This window comes from Rhinoraja longicauda, chromosome 21 (assembly GCF_053455715.1).
Source record: "Rhinoraja longicauda isolate Sanriku21f chromosome 21, sRhiLon1.1, whole genome shotgun sequence".
In the NCBI taxonomy this organism is placed as follows: Eukaryota; Metazoa; Chordata; class Chondrichthyes; order Rajiformes; family Arhynchobatidae; genus Rhinoraja; species Rhinoraja longicauda.
Window position 1 is genome coordinate 23,898,936 of NC_135973.1, and position 13,501 is coordinate 23,912,436.

General features: G+C 48.0%; 1 protein-coding gene across 2 annotated transcripts in view; it reads left to right on the plus strand.

The window, feature by feature from the left end:
• rab26 (RAB26, member RAS oncogene family) overlaps positions 1-13,501 on the plus strand; it is a 240,482-nt gene that overhangs the window by 156,550 nt on the left and 70,431 nt on the right. For both annotated transcript variants that reach the window (XM_078418123.1, XM_078418124.1), the window contains exons 3-4: positions 1,728-1,769; positions 4,304-4,370. In XM_078418123.1, coding sequence (XP_078274249.1) covers positions 1,728-1,769; positions 4,304-4,370 — 109 coding nt within the window. The remainder of the gene's footprint in view (positions 1-1,727; positions 1,770-4,303; positions 4,371-13,501) is intronic.

Genomic DNA, 13,501 nt, shown 5'->3' on the forward strand with positions numbered 1-13,501 from the left:
GTTATATTAGAGCTACATCAGATACCCAAATGTTGTCTTTCACTGAACATTGTGAAGAGATAATAGACCAGGTGAGGTACGGTTTAGGGTGAGAAAAATAGGAAGACTGTTTAGGTTGGGAGTTCTGGAGATCAGAGGGCATTGGAGATCAGAGGGCATTGGCTCTCTTCAATGGCCTGAATGTCTTATCTAAAAAGTGAATTTCATCAAAATTGCTAAAATAACACAAGACACCAGAAGGAAGTAATTGAGGCAGGTACATTAACAATGTTTAAAAGACATTTGGACAGGTAAATGGATCGGAAAGGTTCAGAGAGATGTGGACCAAATGCAGGCAAAGAGGAATATCAGGTGGGGCACGGACAAGTTGGGCCGAAGGGCCAGTTTCTGTGCTGGATGACTCTATAAACAGAAAATGGTGGAAATACTCGCAGGTCAGGCTGTATCTTTGGTGAGAGAAGGTTCCCACGAATGCTGCCTAACCTATTGAGTATTTCTAGCACTTGCTGCTCAATACGTGGCGGCATGGTGGCGCAGCGGTACAGCTGCTGTCTTACAGCGCCAGAGACCCGGGTTCGATCCTGACTATGGGTGCTGTCTGTATGTAGTTTGTACGTGCTCCCTGTGACTGTATGACAATAGACAATAGACAATAGGTGCAGGAGGAGGCCATTCGGCCCTTCAAGCCAACACCACCATTCAATGTGATCATGGCTGACCATTCTCAATCAGTACCCCGTTCCTGCCTTCTCCCCATACCCCCTGACTCCGCTATCCTTAAGAGCTCTATCTAGCTCTCTATTGAATGCCTTCAGAGAATTGGCCTCCATTGCCTTCTGAGGCAGAGAATTCCACATATTCACAACTCTCTGAAAAAGATTTTCCTCATCTCCGTTCTAAATGGCCTACCCCTTATTCTTAAACTGTGGCCCCCTGTTCTGGACTCCCCCAACATTGGGAACATGTTTCCTGCCTCTAACGTGTCCAACCCCTTAATAATCTTATACGTTTCGATAAGATCCCCTCTCATCCTTCTAAATTCCAGTGTATACAAGCCTAGTCGCTCCAGTCTTTCAACATACGACAGTCCCGCCATTCCGGGAATTAACCTAATAAACCTACGCTGCACACCCTCAATAGCAAGAATATCCTTCCTCAAATTTGTAGACCAAAACTGCACACAGTACTCCAGGTGCGGTCTCACTAGGGCCCTGTACAACTGCACACAGTACTCCAGGTGTGGTATGGGTTTTCTCCGGATGCTCCGATTTCTTCCTACATTCCAAAGACTTGCAGCTTTAAAGGTTCTGTAAATTGTCCCTAGTGCGTAGAATAGAACTAGTGTATGGGTGATTACTGGTCGGTGTGGGCTGAAGGGCCTGTTTCCATGCTGTATTTCAAACTAAACTATACTAAACTAAATCTAACTGCATCATAAGATGATCCAATGGTGGAATGAAAGAGATCAGGAACGCAGGAGGCTGGAATAAAAGGGATATCACAGAGACACTGCAGAGACGTTGGGCAAGAGGAATTCACTGAGATGGGGAGATCATGTAGAAGTTGAATCTTTGCTGTGTTTCCCAACTATGTATATCTGGCATTCCATCTATGTTGTTACTGACAAACAGTACCTGGGCTCTTCCGCCAGTTCTGCATTGCTATTTTGAGATGTAAAATAATTTAAAAAGTGCAGCTCACTTATCTTCTCCCTTTCTTTATTTCAGAATAAAGTGCTAAACGTGGACGGAGTGAAGGTTAAACTGCAGGTATGTGGGTCGTCCAATCCAATGTAGAGCGGAGGGAAGGCATGTTTTGGGAGGTATCGCAATAAAGCAATTTTCTCTGTGAATGAAAACTTTAAAAACATATACCTGCAGATTCAGGGTCAGTTTCTTCCCTGCTGTTATCAGGCAACTGAACCGTCCTCTCACCAACTAGAGAGAAGTCCTGACCTCCCATCTACCTCATTGGAGACTGAACTATCTTTTAATCGCACTTTACTGAACTTTATCTTGCACTAAACTTTATACCCTTTATCCTATTTCTGTACACTGCGGACAGCTTGATTGTAATCATGTATAGTCTTTTCCATGACTGGTTTACATGCAACTAAAAAGCCTTTCACTCTACCTCGGTACACGTGACAGTAATACACTAAACTAAACTCAACTAGACTAACTTTTACTGGACTTTATCGTGCACCAAACATTATACCCTTTATTCTGTATCTGCACACTGTGGACGGCTTGATTGTAATCACGTATAGTCTTTTCGCTGACTGGATAGCACGCAGCAAAAAAGCTTTTCAATGTACCTCAAGTACACTTGGCAATAATAAACTAAGCTAAACTAAAGTAAACTAAGCAATAAACTAAACTTAGGTTTAATTTCTGCTCAAGATATTTGTTCCAGTCTTTTGGGACTCAATGGAATAGTCTGAGTTTCTATGTCAGCTTCCTGCTGGTTGAGATTACCTACAGTCTTTGTAGTTTTTATCTTTGGGAAAGAATCAATAACTCAGAATTGCTGCTTTATGCCTCAGAGACTCGATTGGAAATAAGTAAACAGAATAATTGTACGTTCTCCCCGTGACCTGCGTGGGTTTTCTCCGAGATCTTCGGTTTCCTCCCACACTCCAAAGACGTACAGGTATGTAGGTTAATTGACTGGGTAAATGTAAAAATTGTCCCTAGTGTGTGTAGGATAGTGTTTATGTGCGGGGATCACTGGGCGGTGCGGACTTGGTGGGCCGAAAAAGGCCTGTTTCCGCGCTGTATCTGAAATATGAAGTAAAAAAAAAAATATATATATATATATAAGCAATCTTTCAATTGTTGTTTTTGATTATCATGTCTGGGATTTGCAGCATGTACCTATTTTTTCTCCATAGACTCTCTTCACCTGATGCATGGCCTGGTACACTGGGAAAATAGTGTGCAGTCAGGGCAGAGAGTTGCTGCCTCACATCGTCAGACCCGGGTTGGATCCTGACCTTGGGGGCTGGCAGTGTGGAGTTTGCACGTTCTACCTGTAACCGTGGGTGTTTCCTCCCGCATCCCAAAGACGTGGGGGTTTGTCGGTTAATTGGCCCTTTGTAAATTGTCCTGAGTGTGTAGGGAGTGGATGCAAAAGTGGGATAACATAGAACTAGTGTGAACGGGTGATCGATGGTCGGCGTGGACTCGGTGAGCTGAAGGTTTGGTTTCTATGCTGTATCTCTAAACGAGACGAAACCAAATGAAACAAAACTAATCGAAACTAACCTAAACTAAGCTAAACTAAACTTAACCGCTTCACAATTTTGCACCGTCTTCAATCGCTTCCCTCTTGGCCAGACATCACTGAGATGCCCATTAGCTGATGTGGCACCTGGCTAAATCAATTATTATACTGACTTCAAGCACTTCTTTATGGAGAGTCACTCTCACGGCTTAGAGAGTTGAATGTCCTTTACTTTGTCATGAAGTAGAACTAAAAAAAGCCTGAAGTTTGTTATTTGTCACGTCCCTGCTGATGAGCTTAGGATGATCTCTTTATATTTGAATTCTTGACTATCTACATGGTTAGACTGTGAAGGCTAATCCTGAGTAATTCTGATCCTTGTCCCAAGGCTCTGGTGTTTCTCGACTGAGGCCATGCCAGCTACAAGGGCGTTACCAATCCTTTGGCAGTGTTTTAAAATAAGAAATCGTCTTGGTATCATGGAGACACAGAGTCGTACAGCACGGAAACAGGTCCTTCAGCCCATCTAAGATCGTCCCATTTGCCCACATTTCGCCTCTAATCCTCAACCTATCCATGTTTCTGTCTCAAGTGCCTTTTAAATATCTTTCAAGAGTCTTTCAAATGTTATCCTGGGCTCCCTGTTCCTCAATGAAAATCTTTGCTTGGCAGCAATTGTGTTGCTGTCTATTGCATCTTGTTTGGCACATGTTAGCCCCAGAGCTTCTTGCAATGGCAGCCACCAGTTAAATGCACTTTGCTGCCCTTTGAAATGCTTTGGAGGTCTGTTTAAAAATCGGGCTATAAATGGCTGCGCTGAGCAAATGGTTCCCCAGACCCACGTTGAACTGAGCCGCTCTGACAGTGACAAGCAGCAAGCAGTGTACAGTAAGAGTGATACCTAGATTAGGAGATAGTAGCCACAGGGAACAGTGGCATTGACTTGAATTGCACTCTCCATCATTGACCCCATCTACACTTCATGCTGTCAAGGAAATGAGCGGCAGAATGAAAGCCTCTGATGTTTCGACAGGGCACTTTAACAAGAATAACTCATGGCTTTGCCTTCTGATTCCAGATCTGGGACACCGCCGGCCAGGAGAGGTTTCGCAGTGTAACTCACGCCTATTATCGAGATGCTCATGGTAAGGGATATATCTGCCAGCTGGTTTATTGTCTCGTTGTGTGTGGGAGCAAGTTCCACGTTCACTGTGTAAGGAAGTTTCCGTTGATTATTTTTTTATCAAGACCAGCTTTTATATTCCATCCCTAAATGCATCATGTTGGTGGATGTGAAATGTTTACTTTGATTCATCAGGTAGCCTATCACTTCACGCTGCCTCAGCAAGGCCACCAGCATTATCATGGACCAGTCTCACCCCAGGGGTTGGAGATAAGTTCTCTCAGTTATTCCCCTATCATCCAGTATTTACTGGACACATCCAGTGCAGATTAGGGAAACTTATATTGGAAGCAAGTGAACTATACTGTGGCCGAAATCAATAAACCACAATAAAAGTCAAAAAAGCTTTCATGTCAGACATCAAAACAATTTATTTCCCAAGGATCTGTCTCATCTTTATTGAAAACAGATTTTTCCACTTGTTGTTTGATCCATCGAGGTTGATAAATGGAAATAACTGATTTATTGTCCTCTACATTGACCCACAGTGAAACCGAGGGTGAGGGCTCTCTTTCAACAACTTCCTTGTTGTACTTCCATGGATTATTTTATTTCTTGGCTTTCTATCTGATTTTCATTCATCTAAAGTGACATTTCTTTCTCTCTGCAAGTGTTTAGGGTCTAGAAAGTTTAGTTTAGTTTATTATTGTCACGTGTACCGAGGTACAGTGAAAAGCTTTTTGTTGCATGCTATCCAGTCAACGAAAAGGCTGTACATCATTACAATCAATGTGTAGGAAGGAACTGCAGATGCTGGATTGATAGACACACAAAGTTGGAGTAACTCAGCGAGTCAGGCAGCATCTTCAGAGAAAAGGAAGAAGTAACATTTTGGATCGAGACCCTTCTTCTGACTGAGAACAATCAAGCCACCCACAATGTTCAGCTATCGGATAAAGGTTATGACGTTTAGTGCAAGATAAAGTCCAATAATGTCCGAAGAAAGATAGTCCAAATCTCTCCAAGGAGGTAGATGAGAGGTCAGAACCACACTCTAGCTGGTGAGAGGACGGTTCAGTTGCCTGATAACATTTGGAAAGAAACTGTTCCTGAACCTGGAGATGTGTGTTTCACACCTGCCTGATGGGGGAGGGGAGAAGAGGGAGAATAAAGGGGAGAGACTGGTCCTTGATTATGCTGGTGGTCTTGTCGAGGTAGCGTGAAGCGATACAAGAACCTGGAGGTGTGCGTTTTCACACTTCTATACCTTTTTCCCGAAGAGAAAGGGGAGAAGAGGGAGTGGCCTGGGGTCAACTCGTCCTTGATTATGCTGGTGGCCTTGCCGAGGCAGAATGAGGTGTAAGTGGAGTCAACGGAAGAGAGGTTGGTTTGTGTAATGGTCTGGGTTGCATCCACAATTCCCTGCAATTTCTTGCGGTCTTGGATGAAACTGATCCCAAGCCATGCTGTGATGCCTCCCGATAAAATGCTTTCTACATTTGGTGATCGATGGTCGGCGTGGACTCAGTGGGCCAAAGGGCCTATTTCAACGCTGTACCTCTAAACTCAAATTAATGCTGTGTTACTGGCGATGTGATTATGTACTGAAAGATTGGTTGTAAGATAGAAAGCACCACAATCAGTCATTGAATGCCTGTGACAAATGCACCCTTCTTCCCCTTTGTCTGTTGCTTAATCGGTTCCTTAAGTATTATTGATTATTTTGCCTATCTCCGAGCCATTTTTTCTGTTGTGAGGGTTGTGAATGAGTCATTAAGAGCTATCATTCTCGTTGAATGAATCCCACATCACAGCGATGGCAGGTAAATAGAGAGCAGATTGTAGGAGGTTTGCCTTCCGATAGCGCACATGATACTGACCTTTCGCTCCACGTGTGGTGGTGAATGTGACGATGATCTTGATCTAGCAGTAATGAGGAAAAGATGGGATGTAGAAGCTTTAGACTAGACTTTGATGTGCGGAGAGAGAGGGCTGCAAGGTAGATGTAAGCAGAGAGGGGATAAGAATGAAAGGAGTCAGTGTAGACTTTGAGCAGTAAGTAAGGAGGGAGAATTAGAGTCAAATCAAATAGCAAAACATGTAAATATAAAACAGTTCATAAGTTCATGTTTTCGGAGCAGAATTAGGCCATTCAGCCCATCAAGTCTACTCCGCCATTCAACTATGGCTGATCTATCTCTCCCTCTCAACCCCATTCTCCTGCCTTCTCCCCATAACCTCTGACACCAGTACTAATCATGAATCTATCAACCTGTGCCTTAAAAATATCCACTGACCTGGCCTCCACAGCCTTATGTACAGTGTAGCACTGGAACAGGCCATTCGGCCCACCGTGTCTGTGCGTAACAGGATGCCAAGTTAAACTAATCATCTAAACTAAACTAAACTGAAGGAGAATTAAACAGAAAGAAAGAAGCAGTCCAGTATTAAGCACAAATTCAGTAACGTCACCATGATTCACTAGTTTGTGTTCACACTCTAAACACTTAGGCAGCTGCTACAGATATTGTTTGATTCTTTGGTACCATCTGCATCCTATATCTATACTTTAAATGTGTGTTGCTCCGTATAAGATCATGAGAGGAATAGATAAGTTAAATGCCCAGGAGGGGAATCAGGAACCAGGCGACATAGGTTCAAGGTGAAAGGAGAAAGATATAACAGGAACCTGAGGCATAACTTTTTCACACAGCGGGTGGTGGGTAAATGGAATGAACTGTAAGAGGAAATAGTTGAGGCAGTTACTATAGCAACATTTAAAAGAAATGTAGACAGGTACAGGGATAGGAAAGCTTTAGGGGGATGTGGGCCAAATGGCTGTGGAGGCCAAGTCAAGGTGGAGATTGACAGATTCTTGATCAGTAAGGGTTCAAGTCAAGTCAATTTTATTTGTATAGCACATTTAAAAACAACCCACGTTGACCAAAGTGCTGCACATCTGATTAGGAAAAAAAAAGAAACATACAGTGGCAGGCAGCCAAACACAACGGCGCGGCCATCTTGAACAAAATGTTTAACTAAAGCAGAATGGTGTCCCGCGGCCGCGCCGACAGGGGTTAAGGGGTGAAGGCAGGAAAATGGGGTTGAGAGGGAAAGATAGATCAGTCATGATTGAATAGCAGTTAATTTGATGGGCCAAATGGCCTAATTCTGCTCCTAGAAATTGTGAATTAATAAACCTGTGCATATGGGACTAGTGTAGATGGGGCAATTTGGTTGACATGGGCAAGTTGGACTGAAGGGCCAGTTTCTATGGTATATGAGTCGATGACTCACTTACTTAGTCATGACCTAAGCATAACACGGTGTGGCTGTTAGTGTGACTGAAATCATTCAGGAGATGATATAAAACTTGTAGTGTACAATATCCACAAATCTACTCAGGCCACAGGTTAGACATGAGCTGTAACTTGGTGGATAGACACAAAGTGCTGGAGTAATTCAGCTGGTCAGGTAATATCTCTGGAGAAAAGGAACAGGTGACGTCTCGGGTCTTCAGACCCTTGGTGGGCATCCACAGTGTAGAGATACATGATAAAGGGAGTAACGTGAATAACGTTTAGTGCAAGATGAAGCCAGTAAAGTTCGATCAAAGATAGTCCAAGGGTCTCCAATGAGGTAGATAGCAGTTCAGGACTGCTCTCTAGTTGATGGTTCAGTTGCCTGATGACAGCTGGGGAGAAACTGTCCCTGAATCTGGAGGTGTGCGTTTTCACACTTCTATACCTTTTGCCCGATGAGAAAGGGGAGAAGAGGGAGTGGCCGGGGTGCGACTCAGCCTTGATTATGTTGGTGGCCTTGCCGAGGCAGCGTGAGGTATAAATGGAGTCAGTGGAAGGGAGGTTGGTTTGTGTGATGGTCTGGGCTGCGTCCACAATCAATGCCCTGTTGGCTCTATTGACTTAATGCAGCAATCAATTGCCAAGGCAACATCGGGCGATTGCATTTGGATTGCTTATTGTGGCAGCAAAGAAGTGGCACAAAAAGCTCTCAGGATCTTCGCAAGGCAGGCTGGAAAAAACCCCACTTGTTGTGACATTCAGTTCATATGGTGCTGGAAAGCAACCAGGAATACGAATGAGTAATTTAATTGAGTGCAATGTAGCGACCATAGAGAATGGTCCAGGTCGTCGAACCCTCGGATTGGCCAGCGAGGTCACGTGTGAACGCGACCATGGGGATTGGTCCAGGGAGCGACATCGCTGATTGGCCAGCGATGTCATGTGCGCGTTTGGCGCCCAAAATAGTTAGTTCGGCAAAGTCTTCGAAGAAGACAGTAAGTTTTTGATGGTTGTCCTTTACCTTGTTGTTTAACTCTGTATTCGAATATTGCGGCTGCAATAAACTTCTTCTACAACCAACAAGTTTCCGGACTCGCCATATTGGTGACCCCGACGTGATCTGGACGATCACCGACTATGCAGGGACCCGACGCCTCGTCGGCGATGGCCGCGCCGGGCACACCGGAGTCAAGCGCGGTAAGCGTTCACCTTCCGTGGTTTTGGACGCACGCACCGCAATCTTGGTTTATACACACCGAAGCTCAATTTCATATAAAGAAGATATCGGATGACTCCACGAGGTATTACTACCTCGTCAGCGCTCTATCATCGGAGACGACCACGCGCGTGATGCGGTTCATCGTTAATCCACCTGCGGAAAGCAAGTACGAGGCCCTGAAGAAAGTATTACTGCGAATCTTCGGGTTTAATAAGCATGGTGGTGCGGCAAGACTTCTGCACCTACCGGATCTTGGAGACCGACTGCCTTCCGTCCTCATGTCCGAAATGATGATGCTAGCCGGTGAGCATACGGATTGCCCTATGTTCGAACAGGCATTCCGCGAGAAGCTTCCTGAGGATGTCCGACTGCTGCTCACGGATTGTTCTTTTAAGGACCCCGAAGCATATGCAGCGAAAGCGGACGCGCTCATAGCGGCTAAAAACAAGGCAAAGGACCAGGCAAGCGGTTCGATCAACAAGGTCTCGACATCAGTGACCACGCCACAGCGACGGCAAGATGGCGCCACGTCTCCCGCCAATTCTCCGAAAGCCCGCCAAAAAGATCCGCACAAGCGCGGCTGGTGCTATTATCACCTACGATGGGGTAGCGAATCCCGCAACTGCCGCTCACCTTGTACCTTCGCGGGAAATGCCTCGGCCGATCGTACATAGGGGCAGTTACGATTGGCCAGAACCGGCGCCTCTATGTCCATGATCGATTCACGGACACAGAATTTTTGGTGGACACTGGAGCCATCGTCAGTATAGTGCCGCCGACCGACCTCGAAACCAGATCGGGTAAGACAGGTCCCACCCTCATCGCGGTTAATGGCAGCCCAATTCGCACTTTCGGTATACGGAAGATGTCCCTTGTGTTAGGCCTCCGCACGTACGAATGGCCATTCATCATAGCCGACGTCAAACAAGCGATCTTGGGAGCAGATTTTCTCTGGGCTTTTTCATTGGTCCCTGATGTCCGCGGTAACGACCTCCGACCCTCCGCCGAAGATGAGCACGTCGCTCCGACAATCGCCTCCTCGCCCAGCCCTACTGTCCAGGCCGTCGTCGCGGCCCCCGACTCGTATGCTGAGATTCTGGCGGAGTTTCCAGAGCTGCTCATTCAACGTTTCGACACGTCTTCGGCCAAGCACGGCGTGGTCCATCACATCCGCACCGAAGGCCCTCCTGTTTTCGCTCGGGCCAGGAAGCTACCGCCAGACAAACTGGTGGTGGCACGGGCAGAGTTCAGGAAGATGGAGGAAATGGGAATTGTTCGTCAGTCTGACAGCCCGTGGGCCTCGCCGTTACATATGGTCTCCAAGGCATCTGGGGGGTGAAGACCATGTGGCGATTATCGGCGTCTCAATGCTGTCACCACGGCTGATCGCTACCCCATACCGCACCTACAGGACTTTTCATCTGGGCTGGAAGGAGCGAGGATACCACCAGATCCCGGTGCGACCGGAGGACATACAGAAAACTGCAACGATTACTCCGTTCGGGTTGTTTGAATGGTTGCGTATGCCTTTCGGTTTAAAGAACGCGGCACAGGCTTTCCAACGACTGATGGACCGCGTGGGCCGGGATTTACTCTTTTTGTTTATTTATTTAGACGACATCCTGGTTGCCAGCACCTCAGTACAGGAACACCAGGCCCACTTGCGGACCGTTTTCCAGCGGCTCCAAGACCACGGGCTCATAATCCAACCCTCCAAATGTCAATTCGGCCTTCCTGCTCTTGATTTTCTAGGGCACAGAATTACACCTGCCGGCGCCTCCCCTTTGCCCGAAAAGGTGGAGGCTATCCGGGCATTTCCTAGGCCCACCACAGTAAAAGGGCTACAGGAGTTCGTAGGCATGGTTAATTTCTACCATAGGTTCGTTCCGGCAGCTGCGCGAGTCATGCGCCCGCTTTTCCAATGCCTTGCAGGGAATCCGGTAGAGTTGATATGGTCCCCGACCGCAGAGTCGGCTTTTACAGCAGCTAAGGCAGCTTTGGCAGACGCCACCATGTTGGTCCACCCGAGTCCCTCCGCCCCCACGGCTCTGACGGTTGACGCCTCTGACGTGGCGGTGGGCGGGGTTCTGGAGCAGCAGGTCGGTGGCCGTTGGCAGCCTTTGGCGTTTTTCAGCCGGCAACTAAATTCGGCTGAGCTGAAGTATAGCGCATTTGACCGAGAGCTTTTGGCCCTCTATTTAGCTGTTCGTCATTTCAGGTACTTCCTTGAGGGCCGCCCATTTGTGGCCTTTACGGACCATAAACCATTAACATTTGCTTTTGTCAAATTGTCTGACCCATGGTCGGCCCGCCAGCAGCGGCACCTGACTGCTATCTCCGAATTCACCACCGATGTCCGTCATGTCGCGGGTAAGCTTAATGCCGTTGCTGACGCCCTGTCTAGACCTGCTTTTCCCCCTATTTCGGCGGTGGACTGCGAAGTGGATCCCCAAGAGCTTGCGGAGGCACAGCTTCTAGCGGATACCGCTTCGGCATACCAGTCCACCACTTCGGGATTGAAGTTGGCCCAGGTAGCTTGTGGGTCAGAAGGCACAAAAGTCTGGTGCGATGTTTCTCTTCCCCGTCCCAGGCCGGTAGTACCGCCCTCCCTTCAGCGCCGGGTTTTCGATGCCATTCATGGGCTGGCGCACCCGTCCATCCGCTCCACCTCTGCTTTGGTAGCAGCTCGGTTTGTCTGGCATGGCCTACGGAAACAGGTAGCGGGTTGGGCGCGTGCCTGCGTTCCCTGTCAGACCGCTAAAGTCCAGCGCCATGTCCAGCCCCCCGTACAGGATTTCGAGGTCCCGGCTGTTCGTTTTTTCCACATCCACGTGGATTTGGTCGGTCCTTTGCCTTCCTCCTGGGGCTACACCCACCTCCTCACGGTGGTGGATCGGTTCACCCGGTGGCCAGAAGCTTTCTCATTGTCTGATATTTCGTCAGCGTCTTGTGCTAGGGCTTTGGCCCTTCATTGGGTAGCTCGTTTCGGGGTCCCGGCAGTTATTACCACTGACAGAGGCCCACAATTCACTTCGTCCCTCTGGGCCGCGCTCGCAGAACTGTACGGGTCCAAGTTACAACCCACGACTGCATATCACCCCCAGGCAAATGGACTCGTAGAAAGGTTCCACCGCCAACTTAAGGCATCCCTCAGTGCAAGGCTTGAAGGCCCGGACTGGGTAGACCAGCTCCCTTGGGTTCTTTTGGGCATCCGGACTGCTCCTAAGCTAGATCTCGTTGCGTCGTCCGCAGAGCTAGTATATGGCTCGACACTTCGAGTACCCGGAGATCTGTTTCCGGACCCTTCAGACCAGCTGCCTACAGTCCCAGCAGTGTTAGCATCTCTCCGGGAACGGGTGGGCTCCCTGGCTCCAGTTCCGACTTCACGTCATGGGTGTCCCATGGTACATGAACCGCCTTCCCTGAAGGACTGTGCGTTCGTTTTTCTGCGAAAAGATTCCCATCGCGCCCCGTTGCAGAGGGTCTATCAAGGGCCGTTCCGGGTTTTGCGTAAGGGAACGGCTACCTTCACCTTAGACATGTGCGGCAAGAGTGAGCTCGTCTCGGTGTCCCGGCTCAAACCTGCACATTTGGATCCGGATCAACCAGTCCTGGTCGGTCAAACCCCTAGGAGAGGCCGACCTCTGTTAGTTCCGCTCAGTCCAGGACCCCCCGTTCCGACAGTTCCTCCAGGACCCCCCGTTCCGGCAGTTCCTCCAGGACCCCCCGTTCCGGTAGTTCCTCCAGGACCTCCCGTTCCGGCTGTTCCGCCAAGTCCGGAACCCCCGGCTCCTGTGGTTCAGGCTGTCCCTCTCCGTACTCGTTATGGTCGCGAAATCCGGCTCCCTGCTAGGTTCCGCACCTCGGGTTCTGGGGGGGGTCATGTAGCGACCATAGAGAATGGTCCAGGTCGTCGAACCCTCGGATTGTCCAGCGAGGTCACGTGTGAACGCGACCATGGGGATTGGTCCAGGGAGCGACATCGCTGATTGGCCAGCGATGTCATGTGCGCGTTTGGCGCCCGAAATAGTTAGTTCGGCGAAGTCTTCGAAGAAGACAGTAAGTTTTTGATGGTTGTCCTTTACCTTGTTGTTTAACTCTGTATTCGAATATTGCGGCTGCAATAAACTTCTTCTACAACCAACAAGTTTCCGGACTCGCCATAGCAACACCTAAATCAGCCCTGTGATTTACAACTGACACACTTACACATGCAGCGGATGCACAGGGTATTAATTAAGGGAACGTTTCTGCAAGAGAGCGATTGGGAGAGGATAATTTGGTGTTGATTTTGTGCAAGCAAGTGGATGAAACAGAGGAATAATTTTGTCGTGAAACAAAGCAACATGGCCGGTCCCACATCGGATGTCATCTCACCCTGGAGGGGTTTGCTCTTGGAGTGGGCTATAATTTGCCAGCGTTTATCTGGCGGAGTGACAGGGTTCGAGTGTGCGTGGGAAGATATTAACTCCTTACGCAGTGCGGGGAGAATGGACACTGCAGTTGGAAGCTCGGAGTGTTTATGTAAGCCTGTCGGTTGTAAAGTAAGAGGAGAGACAGGCCCATAAAACTAGTATATAAAGGCAGGGATGTGATGCTGAGACATAAGGTGCTGGTCAGACTGCTTTTGGA